Genomic DNA, 27,650 nt, shown 5'->3' with positions numbered 1-27,650 from the left:
CTTTGAAATATACGTTGAATGTAATGCTTTCTTAAGTGTCTTTCATGTTGCAGTACGGGAAGCAATACAATCAAACAAAAGACTTTCAGCTTTAAATAAAAAACAAGAAGCTGAAATATGCAGTTTAAAGAAGGTATGATTGATACAGTTTCACACTACTAAGTAAAAATTATAATATAAAATAGTCTTATGCGCTATTACTAGAGGACAGTTGGGTAGAATTTTTTGGTAGAAGGATAAATTGTTTTCAATACAGATGCATAAATTTTGAGTTATGATTCCAGTAAAGGTAATTAGTGTATTTGTTGCAATCCATTCAAAATATTATTTCTTTGACTTGTGACCAGTAGCATGCATTTTTATGGTGACATGAATACCTTATAAGGATTCATTGTATGTCATCCTTATTAGCACCATTCATTCAATATTTATTGAGTGACTTTTATATACTGGGTGCTACGTGGCACTTAGGATACAGCTATGAAGAAAATAAAACATGTTTCTACTTTTACGAAAGTTAGAGTCTGGTGGTGGAGTTAGATGTAAAACAAATAATTACACAGACTAAATAATGTAAAACTATTATAAATGAGCTGAAGAAAAAGTAAAAGATGTGATGACATCACAGGTGACTTTATTAGATTGGGGGTAAGAGGGTGAAGGAGGGAAGGGAGTAATGTTTCAGGCAAGGGGAATAGCATGTGCAAAAGCTTTGAGACAGGAAAGAGTTTAGTATATTTGAGGAACTAAAAAAAGTCTGATATGGCTGGAGCATCATGAATGAAGCTGTGAATCGAACATTTATTTGTTGCTTACTGAGCTTCAGTATCCGCTTGCCTTCTTCCTAACCTTATCTAGATTTTTGTTTTGATGTCTCCAGCTTTAGAGCTGAGCCCCAAATTGGCAGGAGAACACAAACATATTTCTTTCTTCTGACCATAGGCATTGGTTCAGGAATGGATAAATGACTTTAGCTAGCTTCTGATTATAAACCAGGAAGAACATAACCTCTATTGTGGCTGGCAGTCAGCCTACAACCATGAGAAAAGCCAAAAAATAGGAACCTGACAATGTGGATGCCAGATTGGTATGACATAAAGAAACCTGTTCTTTGATGACATTATTGAGTAACTGGATCAACCAACCCTGCTTCTTGTCCTACCTCTAGACATTTAAATTATGTGAACCAATAAGTTCCCATTATTTAAGCCAGGTTGGTTAGAGCCAATTCAGTTTTCCATGATTTGCAACTAAAAATATTCCAACTGACACAAAGGGAGAGTTGGTACAAGAGGAAGAAGTAGGTAAGGCTTTGTTCTTTCTGTAGAGGATGATGTCTGTTTTCCTTTTCCCACTCCCTTCCAATCCCTCTCTCGATACTGCTTTGAATCATTTTAGGACCACCTCCCTACCTTTGAGAGAATTAAATACCTATGCTTACTGGCACTCCATAAATATTTTGAAACAATATTTACTGAGTACCATTTAAAATGCACTTAATTTATAGTTATTTATTATATTGGTATGCAAAAAAAATCTTCTGTTTGCCCCTCCAGATCTATACTTACCTTTTGAAGCCTTATGTATATGGGTTGCATCAATGGGCTTCCACATCTTCTGACTTCCTGTTGAGCTGGGCCAGTGGAGAGCCTAGGCAGGAGATGGGAGGAAGAAGAGAGTGAATCAGGGTATTTATTCCCCCTGTTCCTTCCCTCTGAGATAACTTCAGGCTGGCCATGTGCCTCAACAGATCACTACTTCTCTCAAATTGGCATAATCTACAAGATACTCTCCCTTTTGGGGTTCCAGTAACCTCTCTTCTTGACCTTCTGGGTCTAGAGGTGGTGACAGCTACAGTGCTGCTAGTCAGTGGAACTTGAGCCATCCCTTGTGGTTCCTTTATATCCTCCGTGCACCTTTGCAAATAAACCCATCTTCAGGTTATCCTAGTTGATGTTTGCCATCTGTTTCTGTTGGGATTCTGACATACACTTGTTTAGGGTAAAACATTAGTGAGGCCAAAGTTAGGAATTCAATTTTGTATTGGCTAGTTGATTCAGTACAGAGAAAGTTGTTTCACAGTCAAAGATTGCACTCTAAACCTCACCTATATTTTTTAGTTGTATATTTTGGACTCAAGGGATAAATGAATATGAATGAAATGAATACTAATTTGGGTCAATGTTGTCATCTTGACGCTAAAGGATCCTATTTTTAAAAGGAAAAAAATACCAAAAATTGAAGCATTTATACCTTTATATATACATAGACTTTCACTATTTTAATATAATTTAATATATTTTAATTAATAAACTATTTTTAGAGCAGTTTTAGGCTCACAGCAAAACTGAGTAGAAAGTACAGAGTTCCTGTATACTTCCTGTCCTCACACATGCACAACCTCCCTCACTATCACATCCTCACTAGCATTTGGTGTTGTCAGTGTTTTGGATGTTGGTCATTCTGATTGGTGTGTAGTGGTATCTTGTTTTGATTTGCAATTCCCTAATGACATATGATGTTGAACATATTTTCATATACCTACTTGTCATCTGTGTATGTTTTTTGTTAAAGTGTCTGTTCAGGCCTTGGGCCCATTTTTTAATTGGGTTGTTTGTTTTCTTATTGTTGAGTTTTAAGAGTTCTTTATATATTTTGGATAGCAGTACCTTCTAAATGCTAAGCCAGAGTTTGAAGACCATTAATATTATAATACTATTTACTGTGATATGTATATCTTCACTGTTACAACTGCCAATAAATTGGTTATATATTCCTTGGACTTCATTCTTATACCTGAGGGATCAGAAAGTAAAAGCATAGGTATATTTCAGTACAGAACATTAGGATGGGTGGTGATAATCATGTTTCTGGCCCTTAAAAGTCTGTCTATTTAGCAAACTACTTAAGAGTACAATTAATATATGTGTAGAAAACATTTCTTTTTAGATACATCCTCGAAAATTAGAGGTGGCTCTTTTTAATATAAAGAGAAAAAGCTATAATTTAAAAAATCTGTTTGGAATCCCAAGTAAGAATTATTAAAAGGACCACTCATTTCTATCAGTATAAACTTCAAATACAAATATAAATAACTATTAAATCAGTAGGTGTGAATAAACACATTTTCATTGATGTCTCTTTGGTTCATTTATGTGTTAATATTTTTAACAATGACTTTAGTAATTAAATAACATTCATATTAATTTGGTGATTAAAATATTAATAAGCCTTTATACAATTAGTTTATGCATTCTTATGAAAATATGCCTCATAAATTCTGTACTAATTTTTTGCATTAAATGAAAACAGATGTTTCATTGTAACATAATAGACTATTATATTTCTTTTTTCTTTAGACGGAGTCTTGCTCTGTTGCCCAGGCTGGAATGCAATGGCGCAATCTCGGCTCATTGCAACATCTGCCTCCTGGGTTCAAGCTGTTCTCCTGCCTCAGCCTCCCAAGTAGCTGGGACTACAGGCATGCACCACCATGCCTAGCTAATTTTTGTATTTTTAGTAGAGACGGGATTTCACTGTCTTGGCCAGGCTGTTCTCAAACTCCTGACCTCAAGTGATCTGCCCGCCCAAAGTTCTGGGATTACAGGTGTGAGTCACCATGCCTGGCCTGCCTATTATATTTCTAATGCACAATTTAAGACTCTGACCTATGGATGGAGATGAGGCTCATGTTGATTCATGGAGAGTACCCTTAGTGGATTTATGTAAGAAGGCGCAGAATGTCTTTCTATGCGTGAGAAGAATGGTGTTGCTCATGAGAACACTAGCCTCTTTCTCTCAGGTCTTGGGGCCTAGGCTAGGGCTACCTAAATGTACTAACATGTCATGCAGTAGTGGCCTCTGTCACTCTAGAAACTATTAGTGTCAGTGTTCATGCTGCAAAGTTGTTCTTGGAAGACAGACTGTTATAGAAGGGTAAAGTGAGAAAATTTAATTACCTTTGCGACTTCAAAGTTCAAGTAACTGAAAGGGTGAGAATTTTAAAATACATATTCAGAGCCAGTTTTTAATATTGTAGACATTCTAAGTACACTAATTTTAAATTTTATGTATCTTATGTAGCTTTGATTTTTAACTTTGGGAAAAGCTTGTTTTTTTGTTTTTTTTTAACTTTCAGAAGAGAATCAAATTTTATAACATTGGTTATATCACTTATTTAAAACTTCTAATCACTAATTCTCCCAAAGACAATTTCCATTTTTATTATACTGTTCTATGATTTTGTCCAGAACAGTTGTTATTGGTTTGTGATAAGATGGAATTCCTTTTTTTTTGGAGCAAAGTTAAACAGACCAAACTTAGTGGTTAGATAAAAACTAGGTATTACCATTCTGAATGCTGAGTTCACCATTATGGCAATCATGAAGAATTCCTGATACTATCTATGAGCAGCATTCATAACCTCTGCTGTTTGTCTGAGTAAATGTCAGAGCACTCAAGGAGATAGTGATATTAAACAGACTACCCCATACCAGAAAGGGAGGGGTGAAGGAGAAAAGAGCGCAATATTTATGACTCCAGGAACTATAAGTTGTAATTTAATGAGATCAAAGCATTGCTGTTTATTTGCTGCACTAATAGCTTTGAATAAAATGGTTAGAAAACAGACAGTGTACTAAAAGTTCAGGATATTTAAAGGCTTATAAAGTCTATAAAATCAAAAGCATATTTTTCAGTGGAAGATCTTTTCCTGAGGTCTCTGATTTTAATTTATTATGCTCTTGAGATTAAGTAATTAATATATAAAAGAAAAAGAAAGATGTAAGAAATTACTAGTTTTTACTTTTGTCAGTCATATACTGATTTTCTATACCCTTCTCCTCCCCACCTCCCTATTGTCTTATAGCAATAATTGTAATAGGAATTGATGCATTTTAGAGTATCTCCTACAAGACTTAGCTGATTATAACAGCTCCACGTTTTCAATTGTTGAAAAATGTAGAAAAACATAGACATTTGTCACATTTTGTAATCTTGAAGAGGAAAAAGCTTTTAGAAAACCAATCGTTATGTAGAGAATTAAAAGCCATTTATCCAAATATAAGTTTTACCCATATACCTGTTATCAATAGGACATTGCATTTTAGGAGTGAACCTAGAACAGATCACTAGTGTAAAACAAGCTATCAATAATTTTTTTTTTTTTTTTTGAGACAGAGCCTTGCTCTGTTGCCCAGGCTGGAGTGCAGTGGTGCAATCTCGGCTCACTGCAAGCTCCGCCCCCCAGGTTCACGCCATGCTCCTGCCTCAGCCTCCTGAGTAGCTGGGACTACAGGCACCCACCACCACGCCCGGCTAATTTTTTGTATTTTTAGTAGAGACGGGGTTTCACCATGTTAACCAGGATGGTCTCGATCTCCTGACCTTGTAATCCGCCTGCCTCTGCCTCCCAAAGTGCTGGGATTACAGGTGTCAGCCACCGTGCCTGGCCGCTATCCAATAATTTACTTTCTAAGTCATGTGGATATCTATTTCATCCAGGTGTATATTGCTTTAGGAAAAAATATAGGAAAATCAAAATTTCAAGGAATTATTGCTGGTTTTCCTTTGAAACTTATCTTAGTGCATAAGAAAGCACCTTTAAAGCAAGCTGTTAGAAACCCTATTGTGTAAAGAAAGGTATACATTATTTTAAAGCCAATATGATTAGTATCTTTTTTAAAAAGTAGACTCAATTGACAATCCCACTGCTGGGTATACACCCAAAGAAAAAGAAATCAGTATGTTGAAGAGATATCTGCACTCCCATGTTTGTTGCAGCACTGTTCACAATAGCCAAGATTCGAAAGCAACCCAAGTGTCCATCAACAGATGAATGGATAAAGAAAATGTGGTACCCATACACAGTGGAGTACTATTCAGCCACAAAGAAGAATAAGATACTGTCATTTGCAAAAACATGGATAGAACTAGAGGTCATTATGTTAAGTGAAATAAGCCAGGCACGGAAAGATAAACATTACAGTTCTCATTTATTTGTGGGATCTAAAAATCAAAATAATTGAACTCATGGAGATAGAGAGTAGAATGATGGTTACCAGAGCCTGGGAAATGCAGTGAGGGGTGAGGTGGGGGGAAGATGGGTGTGGTTAATGGGTACAAAGAAATTAGAAAGAATGAATAAGACATAGTATTTGATAGCACAACAGGGTGATTATTGTCAATAATAATTGTATATTTAAAAATAAAAGAGTAATTGGATTTTTTATAACAAACGATAAATCCTTCAGGGGATGGGTACCCCATTTTCTGTGATGTGACTATTACACACTGCATACCTATATCAGAACATTTAATATACCCCATAAATATATACACCTATGTACCCATAAAAATTAAAAATTAAAAAAATCAGTTGAGGCCGGGCGCGGTGGCTCACGCCTGTAATCCCAGCACTTTGGGAGGCCGAGGCGGGCGGATCACGAGGTCAGGAGATCGAGACCATCCTGGCTAACATGGTGAAACCCCGTCTCTACTAAAAATACAAAAAATTAGCCGGGCGTCGTGGCGGGCACCTGTAGTCCCAGCTACTCAGGAGGCTGAGGCAGGAGAATGGCGTGAACCTGGGAGGCAGAGCTTGCAGTGAGCTGAGATGGCGCCACTGCACTCCAGCCTGGGCGACAGAGCCAGACTCCGTCTCAAAAAAAAAAAAAATCAGTTGAGCATAAAAGATTTCCTTTTGTTATTCTGATGTTAAACTGTACTAGAAAACAATATAAATATCAGTCAAACATCCTATAAATATGAATTCGGATGAAATCTTTAGGGTTCTGTAGCAGATATTTTACCTTTGAATTAATTTCATAATTTTTTAAGACGTTAATTACTGAAACAACTAGATTTATTTTTATATCCTTCAGTATCCATAGTTGTTTTAATTATTATCTCATGTTTTTGAATATTTTTCCACAGTGGAAATTATGAATTCAATAAGTTATTTTGTTCAATAAGTTAAGTCAAAGACCGTCTGGCCTATGGACTTGAATAATTATTTATTATACTTGTTTTCTACTGTGTACTTGCATCTGAACTTATTCAAAATTTACTTATTTTAAACTCACAGTTTAGGGCTGCTGGTTACAACAGTGAAGGTTTTTCTCTAGCCATAAAATATGCTGTTAACATATTTAACATAATGTTTGCCACTCACCGTCTACTAACCTTTATTTTGGCAGTATTGGTAATAAAACTGCACTTGTCTGTTCACACTTAAATCAGGAACATCTATGTGTAACATGGTGATGTAAAGGGCTGTGGTTGTTACCTTGAATGGAGTAAAGTAGCTAGTTCAATCAGTGATTGAACTCTCACTGTACTTACATGTACCACTTTCTAAGCAACCTTGCTAATTGACCATGAACCTTTGTGTCATTAACAATAGTATGCTTGAGTGATATGACTGCTCTCATCAAGTATTTTTTTTTTGCCATTTACTTTTATCCTGAGTAAATCAAATCTTTGATTTTATCAACTTTTATATTAGACAAAGGTAAATCACATTTTTCTTTATATCATGTTCATTACTCTTTTCTACTTACATTTATTATGATTTTTAGTTTCTCTTAGATCTTTGAATCTATTAAGGTACTACAGGATATTTAAGTACGAAACATGGTACATTTTCTTGAGGAGCTTATGGTCTATAGGAAAGCCTTTATTGTTACCAGCTATGAGATAATTAATCTTAATTATTTAAATACATAAAGGAATACTTAAATATTCATGCCATTTATTAGTACTTGAGAGTACTTTATTTTACAAGTAGGGAAAATAATTCTACATCACAGTGCAGCTGTAGCAATTACAGAATCCCTTGAATTTGGCTTAGTAGAAGTAATAGGTAACAGTGCCTTGCACGTGGTAGATGCTCAAATACTGGTTGCATGGATTATTACATGCCAGGGACTTTTTATTTATTATCTCCATTTTATAGATGTGGAACTTAAAGCAAAATGAAGTTATTAAGTAAGTTGCCTAAAGTTATACAACAAAGAAAAGAGAGCCAAGATTGGAACACAGACAAATTTTGTCTGTAGAACCTCTGATCTTAACCATTCCACTGATAATAATAGCAGCACAAGCAATTCATTCACATAAGTTTTTTCTCTCCTGTATTCTCCATTAGGAATAATATATTTATTAAAAGGAGACATTGTTGGGGGGTGGTTCCAAGATGGCTGAATAGGAACAGCTCCAGTCTACGGCTCCCAGTGTGAGCGATGCAGAAGACAGGTGATTTCTGCATTTCCAACTGAGGCACCGGGTTCATCTCACTGGCGCTTGTTGGACAGTGGGTGCAGAGCAGTGGGTGCAGCCCACCAAGAGTGAGCTGAAGCAGGGCAAGGCATTGCCTCACCTGGGAAGTGCAAGGGGTCAGGGAATTCCCTTTCCTAGCCAAGGGAGCTGTGACAGACGGCACCTGGAAAACTGGGTCACTCCCACCCTAATACTGTGCTTTTCCAATGGTCCTAGCAAATGGCACACCAGATTATATCCCACGCATGGCTCAGAGGGTACCACACCCACGGAGCATTGCTCACTGCTAGCACAGCAGTCTGAGATCGAACTGCGAGGCTGGGGGAGGGGCACCCACCATTGCTGAGGCTTGAGTAGGTAAACAAAGTGGCCAGGAAGCTCGAACTGGGTGGAGCCCACCACAGCTCAAGGAGGCCTGCCTGCCTCTGTAGACTCCACCTCTAGGGGCAGGGCATAGCCAAACAAAAGGCAGCAGAAACCTCTGCAGACTTAAATGTCCCTGTCTGACAGCTTTGAAGAGAGTAGTGGTTCTCCCAGCATGGAGTTTGAGATCTGAGAATGGACAGACTGCCTCCTCAAGTGGGTCCCTGACCCCTGAGTAGCCTAATTGGGAGGCACACTCCAGTAGGGGCAGACTGACACCTCATATGGCCGACCGTGGGCCCCTCTGAGATGAAGCTTCCAGAGGAACAATCAGGCAGCAACATTTGCTGTTGAGCGATATTCACGGTTCTGCAGCCTCTGCTGGTGATAGCCAGGCAAACAGGGTCTGGAGTGGACCTCCAGCAAACTCCAACAGACCTGCAGCTGAGGGTCCTGACTGTTAGAAGGAAGACTAACAAACAGAAAGGACATCTACACGAAAACCCCATCTGTACGTCACCATTATCAAAGACCAAAGGTAGATAAAACCACAAAGATGGGGAAAAAACAGAGCAGAAAAGCTGAAAATTCTAAACATCAGAGCACCTCTCCCCCTCCAAAGGAACGCAGCTCCTCGCCAGCAATGGAACAAAGCTGGATGGAGAATGACTTTGACGGGTTGAGAGCAGAAGGCTTCAGACGATCAAACTTCTCCGAGCTAGAGGAGGAAGGTTTGAACCCATCGCAAAGAAGCTAAAAACCTTGAAAAAAGATGAGATGAATGGCTAACTAGAATAACCAGTTTAGAAAAGTCCTTAAATGACCTGATGGAGCTGAAAACCATGGCACGAGAACTATGTGACGAATGCATAAGCTTCAGTAGCCGATTCGATTAACTGGAAGAAAGGGTATCAGTGATTGAAGATCAAATGAATAAAATGAAGCGAGAAGAGAAGTTTAGGGAAAAAAGAGTAAAAAGAAATGAACAAAGCCTCCAAGAAATATGGGACTATGTGAAAAGACCAAATCTATGTCTGGTTGGTGTACCTGAAAGTGGCGGGGAGAATGGAACCAAGTTGAAAACCACTCAGCAGGGTATTATCCAGGAGAACTTCCCCAACCTAGCAAGGCAGGCCAACATTCAAATTCAGGAAATACAGAGAATGCCACAAAGATACTCTTTGAGAAGAGCAACTCCAAGACACATAATTGTCAGATTCACCAAAGTTGAAATGAAGGAAAAAATGTTAAGGGCAGCCAGAGAGAAACATCAGGTTACCCACAAAGGGAAGCCCATCAGACTAACAGCAGATCTCTCAGCAGAAATGCTACAAGCCAGAAGAGAGTGTGGGCCATATATTCAACATTCTTAAAGAAAAGAATTTTCAACCCAGAATTTCATATCCAGCCAAACTAAGCTTCATAAGTGAAGGAGAAATAAAATCCTTTATAGACAAGCAAATGCTGAGAGATTTTGTCACTACCAGGCCTGCCCTACAAAAGCTCCTGAAGGAAGCACTAAACATGGGAAGGAACAACCAGTACCAGCCACCACAAAAACATGCCAAAATGTAGAGACCATTGATGCTAGGAAGAAACTGCATCAACTAACAAGCAAAATAACCATCTAACATCATAATGACAGGATCGAATTCACACACAATGGCATTAACCTTAAATGTAAATGGGCTAAATGCTCCAATTAAAAGACACAGACTGGCAAATTGGATAAAGAGTCAAGACCCATCAGTGTGCAGTATTCAGGAGACCCATCTCACGTGCAGAGACACACATAGGCTCAAAATAAAGGGATGGAGGAAGATCTAGCAAGCAAATGGAAAACAAAAAAAGGCAGGGGTTGCAATCCGAGTCTCTGATAAAACAGACTTTAAACCAACAAAGATCAAAAGGGACAAAGAAGGCCATTACATAATGGTAAAGGGATCAATTCAATAAGAAGAGCTAACTATCCTAAATATATATGCACCCAATACAGGAGCACCCAGATTCATAAAGCAAGTCCTTAGAGACCTACAAAGAGACTTAGACTCCCACACAATAATAATGGGAGACTTTAACACCCCACTGTCAACATTAGACCGATCAACAAAACAAAGTTAAAAAGGATATCCAGGAATTGAACTCAGCTCTGCACCAAGCGGACCTAATAGACATCTACAGAACTCTCCACCCCAAATCAACAGAATATACATTTTTCTCAGCACCACATCACACTTATTCCAAAATTGACCACATAGTTGGAAGTAAAGCACTCCTCAGCAAATGTAGAAGAACAGAAATTATAACAAACTGTCTCTCAAACCACAGTGCAATCAAACTAGAACTCAGGATTAGGAAACTCACTCAAATCCGCTCAACTACATGGAAACTGAACAACCTGCTCCTGAATGACTACTGGGTACATAATGAAATGAAGGCAGATATGAAGATGTTCTTTGAAACCAACGAGAACAAAGACACAACATACCAGAATCTCTGGGACACATTTAAAGCAGTGTGTAGAGGGAAATTTATAGCACTAAATGCCCACAAGAGAAAGCAGGAAAGATCTAAAATTGACACCCTAACATCACAAGCAAGAGCAAACACATTCAAAAGCTAGCAGAAGGCAAGAAATAACTAAGATCGTAGCATAAATGAAATAGATAGAGACATAAAAAACCCTTCAAAAATGTGATTGAATCCAGCAGCTGATTTTTTGAAAAGATCAACAAAATTGATAGACCGCTAGCAAGCCTAATAAAGAAGAAAAGAGAGAAGAATCAAATAGACACAATAAAAAAGGGTAAAGGGGATATCACCACTGATCCCACGGAAATGCAAACTACCATCAGAGAATATTATAAACACCTCTACGCAAATAAACTAGAAAATCTAGAAGAAATGAATACATTCCTGGACACATACACCCTCCCAAGACTAAACGACGAAGAAGTTGAATCCCTGAATAGACCAATAACAGGCTCTGAAATTGAGGTAGTAATTAATAGCCTACCAACCAAAAAAAGTCCAGGACCAGACAGATTCACAGCCAAATTCTACCAGAGGTACAAGGAGGAGCTGGTACCAGTCCTTCTGAAACTATTCCAATCAATAGAAAAAGAGGGAATCCTCCCTAACTCATTTTATGAGGCCTGCATCATCCTGATACCAAAGCCTGGCAGAGACACAATAAAAAAAGAGAATTTTAGACCAATATCCCTGATGAACATCAATGCAAAAATCCTCAATAAAATACTGGCAAACCGAATCCAGCAGCACATCAAAAAGCTTATCCACCATGATCAAGTGGGCTTCATCCCTGGGATGCAAGGTTGGTTCAACATATGCAAATCAATGAGTGTAATCCAGCATATAAACAGAACCAACGACATAAACCACATGATTATCTCAATAGATGCAGAAAAGGCCTTTGACAAAATTCAACAGCCCTTCATGCTAAAAACTCTCAATAAATTAGGTATTGATGGGATGTATCTCAAAATAATAAGAGCTATTTATGAGAAACCCACAGCCAATATCATACTGAAGGGGCAAAAACTGGAAGCATTCCCTTTGAAAACTGGCACAAGACAGGGATGCCCTATCTCACCGCTCCTATTCAACATAGTGTTGGAAGTTCTGGCCAGGGCAATCAGGCAGGAGAAGGAAATAAAGGGTATTCAATTAGGAAAAGAGGAAGTCAAATTGTCCCTGTTTGCAGATGACATGATTGTATATCTAGAAAACCCCATCGTCTCGGCCAAAAATCTCCTTAAGCTGATAAGCAACTTCAGCAAAGTCTCAGGATACAAAATCAATGTGCAAAAATCACAAGCATCCTTATACACCAATAACAGACAAACAGAGAGCCAAATCATGAGTGAACTCCCATTCACAATTGCTTCAAAGAGAATAAAATACCTAGGAATCCAACTTACAAGGGATGTGAAGGACCTCTTCAAGGAGCGCTACAAACCACTGCTCAATGAAATAAAAGAGGACACAAACAAATGGAACAACATTCCATGCTCATGGATAGGAAGAATCAATATTGTGAAAATGGCCATACTGCCCAAGGTCATTTATAGATTCAATGCCATCCCCATCAAGCTACCAATGACTTTCTTCACAGAATTGGAAAAAACTAAAGTTCATATGGAACCAAAAAAGACCCGCGTTGCCAAGACAATCCTAAGCCAAAAGAACAAAGCTGGAGGCATCACACTACCTGACTTCAAACTATACTACAAGGCTACAGGTACCAAAACAGAGATATAGACCAATGGAACAGAACAGAGCCCTCAGAAATAATACCACACATCTACAACCATCTGATCTTTGACAAACCTGACAAAAACAAGAAATGGGGAAAGGATTCCCTATTTAATAAATGGTGCTGGGAAAACTGGCTAGCCATATGTAGAAAGCTGAAACTGGATCCCTTCCTTACACCTTATACAAAAATTAATTCAAGATGGATTAAAGACTTAAATGTTAGAGCTAAAACCATAAAAACCCTAGAAGAAAACCTAGGCAATACCATTCAGGACATAGGCATGGGCAAGGACTTCATGTCTAAAACACCAAAAGCAATGGCAACAAAAGCCAAAATTGACAATTGGGATCTAATTAAACTAAAGAGCTTCTGCGCACCAAAAGAAACTACCATCAGAGTGAACAGGCAACCTACAGAATGGGAAAAAATTTTTGCAATCTACTCATCTGACAAAGGGCTAATATCCAGAATCTACAAAGAACTCAAACAAATTTACAAGAAAAAAAAAAAAAACAACCCCATCACAAAGTGGCAAAGGAGATGAGCAGACACTTCTCAAAAGAAGACATTTATGCAGCCAAAAGATACATGAAAAAATGCTCATCATCACTGGCCATCAGAGAAATGCAAATCAAAACCACAATGAGATACCATCTCACACCAGTTAGAATGGTGATCATTAAAAAGTCAGGAAACAACAGGTGCTGGAGAGTATGTGGAGAAATAGGAACACTTTTACACTGTTGGTGGGACTGTAAACTAGTTCAACCATTGTGGAAGACAGTGTGGCGATTCCTCAAGGATCTAGAACTAGAAATACCATTTGACCCAGCCATCCCATTACTGGGTATATACCCAAAGGATTATAAAGCATGCTGCTATAAAGACACATGCACCTGTATGTTTATTGCAGCACTATTCACAATAGCAAAGACTTGGAACCAACCCAAATGTCCAACCACGATAGACTGGATTAAGAAAATGTGACACACATACACCGTGGAATACTATGTAGCCATAAAAAATGATGAGTTCATGTCCTTTGTAGGGACGTGGATGAAGCTGGAAACCATCATTCTCAGCAAACTATTGCAAGGACAAAAAACCAAACACTGCATGTTCTCACTCATAGGTGGGAATTGAACAATGAGAACACATGGACGCAGGAAGGGGAACATCACACTCCGGGGACTCTTGTGGGGTCGGGGGAGGGGGGAGAGATAGCATTAGGAGATATACCTAATGCTAAATGACGAGTTAATGGGTGCAGCACGCCAAAATGGCACATGTATACATATGTAACAAACCTGCACATAGTGCACATGTACCCTAAAACTTAAAGTATAGTAATAATAAAATAAAAAAAAAGAAAATGTGGCACATATACACCACGGAATACTATGCAGCCATAAAAAAGGATGAGTTCATGTCCTTTGTAGGGACATGGATGAAGCTGGAAACCATCGTTCTCAGCAAACTATCGCAAGGACAAAATCCAAACACCGCATGTTCTCACTCTCAGGTGGGAATTGAACAATGAGAACACTTGGACACAGGAAGGGGAACATCACACACTAGAGCCTGTCATGGGGTTGGGGGAGGGGGGAGGGATAGCATTAGGAGATATACCTAATGTAAATGACGAGGTAATGGGTGTGGGAAACCACCATGGCACATGTATGCATATGTAACAAACCTGCACGTTGTCCACATGTGCCATAGAACTTAAAGTATAATAAAAAAAATTGCCGATTCGCTCCAATTGACGAAGAGATGAATAAAAATTAAAAGCTTAAAAAAATAAAAAAATAAAAGGGGGCATTTTTGGCAATTCATGCTCCTAAACTACCAGCTCCTTATATTCCTTCACTCTGCAGACCTGCAGACTAGCATGTCACCACCTTGAAGGTATTCGATATTATGCTTCTTTTGGGCTTTTTCATTCAGCCTTCCCCTTTCTCCAACCAGAGGATCCTTTTCTATCATCTTTACCATGACATGCCCAAATGTATTACCTCTAGAGCTTCACCCACTCCATTAGACTGTTCCCGCTTACGTGGAATTCCCTGCATGATGTTTCTTTTTCTGTTTATATTAAGTCATTACTTCACCTTTTCTTTAAAACTTAAACCTTTCAACTGTAGCCATCCCAAGGAGGTACATGACCCAAAGCATACTGGTGTTGCTTTTCTTCTTTACCCACTTTGTATTCTCTCTCTCTCTTTTTTTGAGTCGGGGTCTCACTCTGTTGCCCAGGCCAGAGTGCAGTGGTGCGATATCACAACTCACTGCAGTGCTGGTGAACACCTGGGCTCAAGCAGTCATCCTACCTCAGCCTCCTGAGTAGCTGTGACCAGAGGCATGCCACTATGCCTGACTAATTTTTGTTTTTTTTTAGAGATAGGGTCTCACTATGTTGCCTAGGCTGGTCTTAAATTCCTAGGCTCAAGTAGTCCTCCTGCCTCAGCCTCCCAAAGTGCTGGGATTACAGGTATGAGCCATCACACCCAACCGGTATCTCATTTGTAATATAATACAATAATATCTGCCTTTCCTGTTTTATATATGTATAATAAATATAAAACTATAAAATGTATGAAAAAGCACTTTGAAAAGATGTAGAAGCTCAATATTGAAGCAAATGAAGGTAGAGCCTTTGTGGTTGAAGGAAGGGTTGGAAGAATCCTGGAGCTATACCTGTTGGCTTCTCTTCTCTGTTAGCAGCCCTGGAGGGGTACCATGGAACTGCTAAAACTTCTCAGGGCGTGATTTGAAAGTGGTTAACTGGATCCAACCTGTTTTTTTTTTTTTTTTTGGTAGAGCAAACTGACCCAAAGAGACTGGGTGAATTAATGTCAAGCAGCTTATAAAAAAGATTTTCCACCTTGCCTCACTTTGTTTTGCATAATGGTTGTAATCAGTAGTATTCTAAGCAATCTGTAATTTTTATAACATTAGCTGAAACTGTTCTTGTAACTGACATTGTGATAATTCCCCAACATTCATTCCACCTCATTCTGTCTCCAAGCCAATTAATATTACTCCATTCCTCATGGCAGTGTTTGGTTCAGGAATGAGCATGTGATCCAATTCTGGCAAGCAAGAGGTAGTTCAAGGAAACATTTTCTTTCTCTTTAATGAGTCCCAGAATGATACAATTGCCATGTAATACCTGAATTGGCCTCTTGTTAATAGTCTAAGGAAGAGGCCCAAGAATGCAAAGTGGAGACATGAAAATAACTAGTCTATATTGAACTATATCGAGTATCCAGGTCAACCAGCCTGCCTAACTTTGTGGTCCCTGTTATAGGATAGTAAATTTCCTGATTATTTTGTGGTTTAGTTATGGTTTTCTGATATTTATAGCTAAAGCATCCTAAGTGTTACTGACACTTTGTGTTTTTCATTACCAAATATTGTGTTTTGTACAAATTTATGGATGTTTAAAACATAAAATGATTGGTTTATGACATTTATGTCATAGTTAACTTTTCCAAGGTCGTCTACTCTAAAATAAATTCCTCTGACTCCCTGATTATCTTTTTCCTCCATTCTTCCAAAACTCTGTAAGGATAGAGTTTTGGGATAGAGTTTTGCTTTTTTCAAAGTCTTTGTTTCAGTGAGCTCAGACTTCTTAAGTCAACCATTCACTTCATGTGCATGACGGCATACATAGTTTTTCAGTCTCACATTTCTCTTAATCTCTGGTTCTATATGTTCAACTACCTGTAGATCATCTCCTTTTGTGACTTATTGTAACTTCAGGGTTAACAGGTCACACATTGGGTTCTTCACTCTCCCATCCACTCTACCTCTGAAAAAAAAAATTCATGCAACTCTCCTTTCAAAGGAAGCTGTCTTGCTGCCTGTGAAGGTGAATCATGACTGATACATAGAAACTTTATTTGAGGGAATTCCTCATGTTCAGCCTTTTGTAATTTGAAAAAGATGTAAATGAAGGACTTTTTTGAGAATAGTTAACCTATGGTTCAGGCTTAATAATTTGTATTTTTTTGGCTTTTGAAAGAATCTGTCTCAGGACATTTTCTGTCTCTTATTTTGTGTAATTTTAAATATACTTTTTGTCTCTTCCATCAGTGAAGCACACTTTCTATTTCCTTTCCATTTTTATGTTTCTTCCTTTCACATTTCATGGTCCCCTTTTCCTTTCTTCCAGTTTCACTTAGTCACTCTAGAATCATCTTTGACTCATTTTTGACTCTTCTTTTTCCTTTATTCTCTTTGTTCAGTCTATTATATTTTTCTTTAGAATGTCTCATATTTTTTACTTTCCATTTTTCAATACTATAGACACTCATCATCTCATGCCTGGATTAATGTAATAGCCTCTTAGCCAGTGTTCTTTTCTCAAGTTTTTATTCATTCTTTTTGCCAGACTAAGTTTACTAAAATACTGATTTAACTTCTATGTGCCTGACACACAGGAGGTACTTGGTATATGTAGAAGAAATGATAAATAATTCTCCTTTGCCTACCAAATCAAGTCCCAGGCTTCTTTAATTGGCTTTCCAGAGCTTTCATGATCTGGTCCATTCTACATGTTCAATATTGTTTGTTATTGCTTCTTAACAAGCATCTCCCATTCTATTTTAGCCAAAATTCTTTGTTGCCATTAGCATAATTCTTAGTTCTTTCTGCCTTTTGGTTTTGTTTTCCTCTACATCCCTTCCCATAGTTGAAATGCTTTCTCTCAATGTACTTGTACTAAACAGGGTTGGACCAGGAAATAGGTGGCACGTTGGAATGGTAATTGAGAAAAGATTAATGAACTACGTAAATGAAAGCTATTTATGTAGTTGTAGACAGAGGTAAGGGAAAACAACAAGGGATGGTGAAGCACCCCACAGATAAAAGTAGTGGGAGAATGATTAACACACCTGTACCTGAAGAGATAAGGGAATGAAGCAGATGCTGGAATCTGGAAGGAGCTGTAGCTATAGCTGCAGAAGAAAGCCTAAGGCAGAAGCTGTGGGCTTTTTTTTCTTTTTCTTTTTCTTTTTTTTTTTTTTAAAGAGACGAGAGTAGGGGGTGGGTTTTTATTTTTAAGAGATGGAGGCAGTGGGGGGGTCACTGTGGCACAATTATCGCTCACTGCAGCTTTGAACTCCTAGGCTCAAGTGATCCTCCAGCTTCAGCTTCCTGAGTAGCTAGGACCAGAGGCATACACCATCATGCCTGGCTTATCTTTTTATTTATTTAGAGACAGGGTCTTGCTTTGTTGCCCAGTCTAGTTTTGAACTCTTGGCTTCAAGCAATCCTCCTGCCTTAGCCTCCCAAATCACTAGGATTAGCTGTGATCTTTGATAAAGATATAGAGCTATTGCCAATTTGTGGTTAGTAGGGAGGGAGCTGGTAAAATACCTCATTCTCTTTCTCTTTATAGCCTACTGATCTACTAGTACCTCCCACAGATTTAACCCAATCAGGAGCCAGAAGGCAGAGAGTTTGCTATACCCACAGATATCAGCCACATAGGGCACAGAGCAGTGTGGAGACAGGGTGGGAAGTGAATCAGGAGTGATAAATGGAGGATATCCACTATACTACTCATTCTTCAAGGCCCAGCTCAAGGTCTACCCCCTTCATTCAAACTTTCGTTCATTCCTTCGATATATACTAATTGTTCTCTTTATGCCAGACATCAATTTGTCTGCCTGCTTTTCTAAGAATAGAGCCCTATCTCTTGACTCACGTGGTTACTCTAGCAGTCATTTTATGCAGTGTACATATCTAAAGGTGATATTTGAACTAAGACCAATGAGTCCTTTCTCCTGGATTTTGAATTTGGAGTTAGGATATACTTGGGTGAGTTTTTCCCTGGGTGGCTAAAGCTGTAACGTGTAGAACTTTGAAGGTATTAGTAGCCCTGTTTTCTGCTGCTCCTCTTTCAGCTTCCTTTTGGGTTTCCTCCTATCTCAGTTGACTTTATTTCTCAGCCTTATATACTGGCTTCTTCTCTAATCTATGAATTTTTCTTAGGATTGAGTCATTTTCCATTTTCTATCCTCTAATAACTCTCTAAGTGATAGTACCTGTTTTTACAGCTTAAATACGATTTTAAAACTACAAAAAATGTTTTTATTTTACGAAAAATAGAAAATACTGATCACATAATGAAGAAAATAAAAATTTCCTATAATCTTGCCACTCTAATAAATCAACTTACTTCTACAAAAGAGTCAAAAGTTTGTTGTTTATCCAGTTCTTAAGACCTTTAAAAAAATGAAGTAGTCAGGATTCTTAATTGCACACTGATTTAGTCAGCAAAGGAATTTATTGGAAGGGCATTGGTCATCTCGGACTTGAAAACTGATTACAAACAAGGGAGGCTATGCAGTATCCAAGACCATAGCATAAAACCAGCTTCCGCTTTTGAATACTGTATATCACAGCTTATACCATCATTGCTGACCATAGTGGATGCTGCTGCTGCTGCTGCTGCGGTATCACTCACCCATAGAAACTTGAAGTTACTACACTTCCCTGACTATCTACCAACAGATGGATTTGCAGTAGTCCTTGTTTTTTTGTGATAACTAATCCAATATCCAAGACAGGTGCATGAGATTAGCAGAGCCTAGCCTCATGCTTATAAAGCTGGTACGTGGCATCTTTGCTTCTCTGGTAGGCAGCCGGCTCTTATAATGTAGAAAAACTGGCCAGGCGCGGTGGCTCACGCCTGTAATCCCAGCACTTTGGGAGGCCGAGGCGGGCGGATCAGAAGGTCAGGAGATCGAGACCATCCTGGCTAACATGGTGAAACCCCGTCTCTACTAAAAATACAAAAAAAATTAGCCGGGCGTGGTGGTGGGCGCCTGTAGTCCCAGCTGCTCGGGAGGCTGAGGCAGAAGAATGGCACGAACCCAGGAGGCGGAGCTTGCAGTGAGCCGAGATCCTGCCACTGCACTCCAGTCTGGGCGACAGAGCAAGACTCCGTCTCAAAAAAAAAAAAAAAAAAAAAAAAAAGAAAAGAAAAACTGCCCACTGCCTACTTGAGAAGCAAAGACGCCAGGTACTAACTTTATAAGGGAGTTCAGATACTGTGTAGCCGAGACCGAAAATCAGATTCTTGAGTATTTAATATCGTCAATATACACAGAAGAACAGCCCAATCGATTGCCCACTAATTCAAAAGTTGGTATTTCAAGATTTTAATGTGTTTGATTGGTATCTGCTAAACTCAATGAACATGTAACTTCATAAATGAAGACTGCTTTTACATCCTTCAGTTCCACCCTCCACAACACTGCCAGAGTTATTTTTCTAAAATGCAAATTTTGTTGTGTCATTCTTCTACTCAGAATCCTTCAGTGGTTAATTCCCCATTTTGTTTTACAGTATAACATTCAAACTCTGTAGCGTAACGTACAAGTCCTTCTCAATACTTGAATCCTGCCAAATTTCTAGACACAACTACCAATATTCTACTCTGTCCCCTGAAATAACACATTAGCTCCAGTCATATCTTATTAGTTCTGTTTCCCTGAAAAATATCATGCTCTTTCATGTTTCTGTGGCTTTGTGCATGTAGAACCTTTTGCCTGGAGTGCCTGCCCCTTTGTTGTCTTCTTTGCAAATTGATCTTTAAAGATTCAGTTCAAATAGCACCTTCGCATGTAATACCGTGTTGATACAGTATATGTTTTTTATACATTTTTCTAATATAGCACTCATTACATTGTATTGTAATTATTTCTTACATAATTTTTCCTATTAGAGGCTAATAAATTTGGGAATTGAGATTTCCTTGTTATCTTTTTATCTCAGAAGATGTTTGTTTAATAAATAATGGAAACACTGTACTTCTGGTTAGTTAGTTGATTTTGTTAGTACACGCCTTTTAAGATTAAAAGTCATGCAGTCAATCTCTTTATGATTGATTAACTTTGCCTGATCCACAACCGCAGATTATGTTCCCACCTTGGCTAATCTTGCAAGGGAACTAGGGAAAATACACTTTAATGGACCAGTAGTATTATCTTGATATATGAAATATAACAAATTATAATTATAGGCTTAAGGATGAACTTTGAAACTGTCAGGAAAGTACCTTGTTTTACTGAAATGTGTGTACTAAATTTTCTGTTTGATATGTTTCTTATTAAGGAACTAAAAAAAGCAGCCTCAGACTTGATAAAGTCCAAAGTCACATGTCAATATAAGATGGGAGAAGAAAACATCAATCTAACAATTAAAGAACAAAAGTTTCAAGAACTTCAAGAAAGACTCAACATGGTATTTTATTAAATGTATTTGTTTATAACATTAATATTTTCAATAAAACTTATGAGAATTTCAGAATTGTAACACAAAAATACTCCGTCTTTGCAAAGTCCATATGCATAGTTAAAGGTATTATTAATCTGTTTTTTAATTAATTTTTGCCATAGACTTTAGGACAATAAGATTTGGCTAGAACTATTTTATTTCTACTTGAATATGGTTTTGAGTAATCTTGTGGTACAGTGGTATCTCCAGGACAGCTTTGGAGATGAGTTTATGGTTTTTAACATTTACAAGTTTGCACCAAGCTTTGTTGGTATATAATATCTTCTTCAGTTCACTGAAGTCACTGTTTAAACCACAAACAAATGTGGGTACTTTGGGCCGGGTGCAGTGGCTTACGCCTGTAATCCCAGCACTTTAGGAGGCTGAGGTGGGTGGATCACTTGAGGTTAGGAGTTCAAGACCAGCTTGGCCAACATGATGAAACCTCGTCTCCACTAAAAATACAAAAATTAGCTGTGCGTAGTGGTGGGCATCTGTAATCCCAGCTACTTGGGAGGATGAGGCATGGAATCCGCTTGAACCCAAGAGGTGGAGGTTGCAGTGAGCCAAGATCGCACCACTGCACTCCAGACTGGGTGATAGAGCGAGACACAGTCTCAAAACAAACAAACAAATAAACAAACAAAAAAACAAATGTGGGTACTCTGGGGGTAGGAATAGGTCATAACACTCCAAAATTTGTTTAGTACTGAATTGAATTTAGAATTTGCTGAATTTTATATCATAACTTTAAAACTATTCAAATTTTAAAGGAATTGGAATTAAATGAGAAGATTAATGAAGAGATTACCCATATTCAAGAAGAAAAACAGGTAAGCAATCATAAGCTATTTGGAAGCCAGTAAATATTCTAAAAATCAGATAAAATGTAAAAAATAGTGGAATCATGCATAGCACATAGTAGGCACTCAGTTAATGTGTATTAAATGTACTGTGTATACTTTTTAAAATCAGTCTCAATATACTTTCATTAAAAAATACCTTAGTTTTTTCCTTGATAGATTAGACCAGTGATACCCTAACAAATAATTATTGAAGTTTATTTATGTATAGTGCATACTTTTTCAGGACATTATACTCTCATTTGAGTCTATTTGATGCTTATAATTATTCCGTTTTTTAAAATATGTGTGAAAGAATATTCCTCCTGTTTCTGTTTTCTCTTCTGCTTTTCCTCCATTTGACTCTGAATGTATGCCATGACACCCTAGCCCATTATTACATTTTATAATATTATACCTCATATGACATTTTAGTAGTGATATATTTACTGTTGGGAGGTGGCAAGCCAAAAAATCTTTATTTTAGTTTTGAATTCTTCACATGTCTTAGAATCCACAGTTTATTCCAAAAAACTTTGTTAATTATTTGAGGGACTCTTGGAAATAATGTAATAGAAATTTTAGATACCATTAGATGTGCCATTAGTTTAATATAAAGTATTGAAATTAAACTATAAATACAATGAGTTAGGAAACGAGAAAATGTATGTGAAGAATGATTTTAGAAACATACCTATCTTAAAACTTTTAAATTGATATATCATATTTGTGTGTTTTCAAAGGATATCATCATTTCTTTCCAACATATGCAGCAGTTACTTCGGCAACAAATTCAAGCTAATACTGAAATGGAGGCAGAATTGAAGGTGCTAAAAGAAAATAATCAGGTTCGTTCTATCTGTCTGTCTGTCTGTCTATCTATCTATCTATCTATCTATCTATCTATCTATCTATCTGTGTTTGAGTATATTTTCACTAATTATCCTGTTTAGTTTATTTTTCTGTCCAGTTTTATTGAGATTATTTTGAATTCTAGGGGTAAGATACTGACTTCCTTCATCAACTTGTTTTCAGTGTCTAAAGTAATGAACGTATATTATTCACATTTATGTCACTAGTGAAATGTTAAATTTTATCAAGTATCTGACTTAATTTTGCAAAATGAAAAATCCACTCTGTTACAACAGAATGAATAGGATTTTTTTTTTTGTCTTAGAATTGTGGTCACAATCCAACACTGAAAATAAAAGGTGAAAGTGTCAACTGCAGTTTAAGAGAGCATTCAGCCAGCTCTCAGAAGTTTGGGGTAGATCTCTCTTCACAGGAATATGATAAAATTGGCGCTGTTACCATAACAAACACCTCATCATCCTCTTTCCAGTATATATAAGGAAATGACTGGGAAGGAGAAGACATTGTTGGCCATTGATAATTTGGGAGTGCAGGGTTCAAAAAGAGGCTTTTTCTCTTACATCCCTAGCAGAGGCAGGCACGTTTCCCCTTATAAAGCTGAGTGAAGAAATGTACAGGAAAATCTCTTGTAGGGATTGAGATACAAGAAGGGGAGACTGCCTTTTGTTCCCTGGCTAGATGCTTGAAATGCTGTAGAAAGGTGAAGGTGCACTCTAGTGTTACCAGTAAAGTAAAATGTGATAAGTTCGTGTGGAAGTGGTTGGCACGTATTTCTTTTGTTTTGTTTTGTTTCGTTTTTCTTTCTTTTTTTTTTTTTTTTGTTTGAGATGGAGTCTTGCTCTGTCACCCAGGCTGGAGTGCAGTGGCATGATCTTGGCTCACTGCAACCTCCACCTCCTGGGTTCCAGCGATTCTCCTGCCTCAGCCTCCTGAGTAGCTGGAATTACAGGTGCCCACTACCACAGCCAGCTAGGCATATGTTTCTTGAAGTTTGGAAGTTTACCAAGAACATATCAACTGATGCCCAGTTTTGGTCTACAAATTTCAAAAAGGAAAGTTTTTAGAGTAATCTGTGCCAATGGAGCTTGAAGTGTATTATTCTTAAAAAACCTTAGTGGTTCTTTGGCTTCACATGAAGGAACCATGAAGATTAGTGGAGGAGCAGGAACTGCCCTGTAAGCTACTGGGCCAAGTGATGGGATGTCCAATTCAGAAAAGGGGTTGGGGATATGTTCCACTGGGGTGGCCAGTAGAAGATACTTCTATCCTTCTAAAGGGGTTCAGGGTAAAGCTGAACATTTCCCAAGAAAACTACAATTACCTCCCACATAAAAACTACCATCAGTCAAGGCCAGGGCCAGTTTCATGAGTATGTGACCAGTGCACTGGCATCATAGGGACCCACATTCAGAATGGCCTTCTGCTTCAGGTTTAATGTTTCATGGTCACTGTCTTGAAGATTTTATTTTGAATTTACATTCTGTAAATGAAGTCTAATGGTAATGGAGCACGTGCTAGGGGCTTGAATCCTCAGCTCAGGTATTTCCACTACCTCCCAGGACTGGTTCTTGGCTGCTGGCTCTTCCGCCCTCTGGGGACCTACATCCTGCTTTGCCTCCTACTCCTCGTTCCCGTCCTGCCACTGGTGCAGTTTGACTGGGTCACATTTGGGGGAAAGGTCTGTGTTCTACTGTTGACCTCTACTCTTTGGTTGGGATGTAGGTGCAGGCAGGGAGGGCCTAGGTTGTGTGCATGTACCCCACAGTATTTTGGGGTGAGACATAACAACAGTTGTCTTTGTTGCAGGTTCGCAGTGCCTTAAAGTGTTAGGCAGGTGACTTGGTGGGGGTCTGCAGGGAGGATGAATCCCCAGTCCAGGTACTGAGTGCATACCTCCTGGCAGTTGCAGTCCCTTGAGAGTCACCCATTTGCCATGGGTTGGGGTGAAGGCCCCATGGGAAGGGAAGATTCTCTTCCCCACCCATGTCCAGGACATAGTAGATGGGTCTAGCAGCTGGCAGGACAGGGAACCTGGTAGCTGGTGGCTCTCACTCGTGCCGAGTTGTGTGATGAGGCCCTTAGGCACCTTACGAGGGTCTGCGTTTGCCTGGTGAGTATCCCCAAGCCTAGGGGATCATGATATTAAATAGAAAATAAAAAGCACCATGACAAATTGAAAGAGAGGGAGGGTCTGCAAAGAAAGGAAAAAGTTGTATATTTTAGTACCTTTAGTAGCACTTTTTTCCCTGTGTTTTTCATTTTGTACCAGGCCCGACAAATTATGCAGAGTCTGTCATTGAATGGAACCAAATTGAACCTGAGCAATGCAACATTTATTAATATCTCCTCACCATTGATGTTCTATGGCTTATCATGTAACGAAAGTTTTGCCTTCCTTATTTCTCTTATGTGTCCCAAATACTATAGAAGAGGGAGGGAGAGGTGGTATCCTAATGTCAGACCTCTCCCTTCTTTTAATCCCTTCACCTATTCTGATATAAGACTAGCAAAAATAGTTTCTCTGAAAGTCCAGCTGTTAGCAAGTACTCACCTCCCATCTCCCCTGCCCACTCTATAGTTAGATAATTGGAACTATTTCTCTAATATGTTGAACCTTCTCCCAAGCAACATATGATATAATTTAACTAGGTTCTTCATGAATAGCTGTTACCAAGAGCATCTTCTAATCCAAATAAATGAGCTGAAACATGGATTTTTAGGCCAAACACAATATTAAAGATCATCTAATCCAACCATTTCATTTAATGAAAAGAGAGACCCAGGAAATGTACACAGTGTGGTTCAAAGCCTCAAAATTAGTGACAAAATTAGGATTAAATCTGTCGTGATTCTAATCCAGCACTATTTCTATAACATACTGTTAAGATATTTTTCCTAGATCTATGACAGCTTATCTAGCAATTTTGTTAGATCAGTTATACTAAGATCATAACTCTTAACTTGCCCCTTCATGAGCTCTAAGTCCAGTACTTACATACTGCTGAATTCTACAGAGCCTATATACAGTTATGTGTTTCTCTGAGTTAATGGTGACTGTAAATATAATTCCAGGATATTTTGACTGTGACTACCAATCATTAGATAATCAAATGCCTCTCTCTTTTTCTCTCAAATGCCTTTCTTTTTAACTGCCACAAGTATTACCTGAACCTTGATAGTATATAGAGAAGCTAGATTTTATAAACTAAAATTTTAAAGTATTGTCAAAAACAGAATTGTCAGCTTTTTATTTTGGTAAGTAAAGATATTGAAAATGCAAACAATACAATCTATCATTGCTATCATTTTATGAAAGAGAACATTTTAACATCAAACATATATTAAGGACATAATCTCAGGATAAAGGATAGTCCTTTATAAGAAAAGACATTTGATGACCTTATATTGACATTTTTTGCCTTGGACTAGTGAATGTTTTGTCATGGATCAGTACTTGTCTGCAGACTGGTATCTGAGAACCACTGAAATATAGCATAACAAAATATTAATGTTGAACTGTTGCTGAGGATTATGTTGCATAGATATCTCAAGTGTTTTCTTGAGGATCATTCTCATTCTACCTGTACTAAAAGGGATCATTACTCTTGATAATGGCCAACTGTTTTTCAGTGCTCTGCAATCATGCTGTCATCTGTCTTACTTTTCTAGTAGTAAAATTTAGAGCATAGAAAGCTAAATTCTCATGATAGGAAATATTTTCTATTGTGATTTAATTATAGTTTAGTCCAGTTATAAGCATAGTTATGTTCCTGTAGTCATAGTATTAACAAGAATAATATACTTAGTTTTTTTCATAGTATTTTTTCATAGTATTAACTAGGGTCATTTAGTTAGTTTTTGGAAGATTAAAGCATTAGCAAATGGCTTCATTGTGAACTTTCACAATATCAATTTTTTTCAGAGATGGTTTTCAAAAGAGAGAGGCATTTGGATTATCTAAGTTATTGGTAGTCATAGTCAAAAGATCCTGGAATTATATTTACAGTCACCATTAACTCAGAGAAACACATAACTACATATTTATGACTACCATAGGCGCTGTAGAATTCAATGGCACATAAGTACTGGACTTAGAGCTCATGAAGGGGCAAGTTAAGAGTTGTGGTCTTAGTGTAGCTGATCTAACAAAATTGCTAGATCAGCTCTCTCTGTTATCCAGATGCAAAAATACCCCAAATAATTTCCTAATAGAATATACTATACTTAATCTTTGCCAAAAGGCCAGGAAACAATCCCTGATAGAACATAAACTCCATGGCCTGGCACAGTGGCTCACGCCTGTGGTCCCAGCGCTTTGGGAGGCTGAGGTGGGTGGATCACCTGAGGTCAGGAATTTGAGACCAGCCTGACCAACATGGTGAAACCCCACCTCTACTAAAAATACAAAATTAGATGGGCGTCGTGGTACATGCCTGTAATCCCAGCTACTCGGGAGCCTGAGGCAGAGGAATTGCTTGAACCTGGGAGTCAGAGGTTGCAGTGAGCTGAGATTGCACCACTGCACTCCAGCCTGGGCAACAAGAGTGAAACTCCGTCTCAAAAAAAAAAAAAAAAAAAAAAGAAAAAAAAGAATATAAACTCTTTAAGGACAGCAACATTTCCACTGATGTAGCATAAAAACCTAAAACAGTGTCTGGCACATTGTAGCAGCTCATTAAATTTTCTTAATGACTGAAAGATGAACATGAATAAACTCATAGTCTTTC

The 27,650-nt window shown here is 38.1% G+C and overlaps 1 protein-coding gene across 2 annotated transcripts in view; it reads left to right on the top strand.

Annotated features, from left to right (window-relative positions):
* CCDC73 (coiled-coil domain containing 73) overlaps window positions 1-27,650 on the top strand; it is a 234,870-nt gene that overhangs the window by 160,772 nt on the left and 46,448 nt on the right. The window contains exons 11-14 of one of the 2 annotated variants that reach the window (XM_055356532.2): window positions 54-133; window positions 21,047-21,175; window positions 21,982-22,041; window positions 22,794-22,898. In XM_055356532.2, the coding sequence (XP_055212507.1) occupies window positions 54-133; window positions 21,047-21,175; window positions 21,982-22,041; window positions 22,794-22,898 (374 nt within the window). The remainder of the gene's footprint in view (window positions 1-53; window positions 134-21,046; window positions 21,176-21,981; window positions 22,042-22,793; window positions 22,899-27,650) is intronic. The other variant, XM_055356533.2, reaches the window with a different exon arrangement.

This window comes from Gorilla gorilla, chromosome 9, assembly GCF_029281585.2.
Source record: "Gorilla gorilla gorilla isolate KB3781 chromosome 9, NHGRI_mGorGor1-v2.1_pri, whole genome shotgun sequence".
In the NCBI taxonomy this organism is placed as follows: Eukaryota; Metazoa; Chordata; class Mammalia; order Primates; family Hominidae; genus Gorilla; species Gorilla gorilla.
The sequence above is the reverse complement of the archived record's forward strand: the minus strand, read 5'-3'. Positions and strand labels throughout refer to the sequence as shown.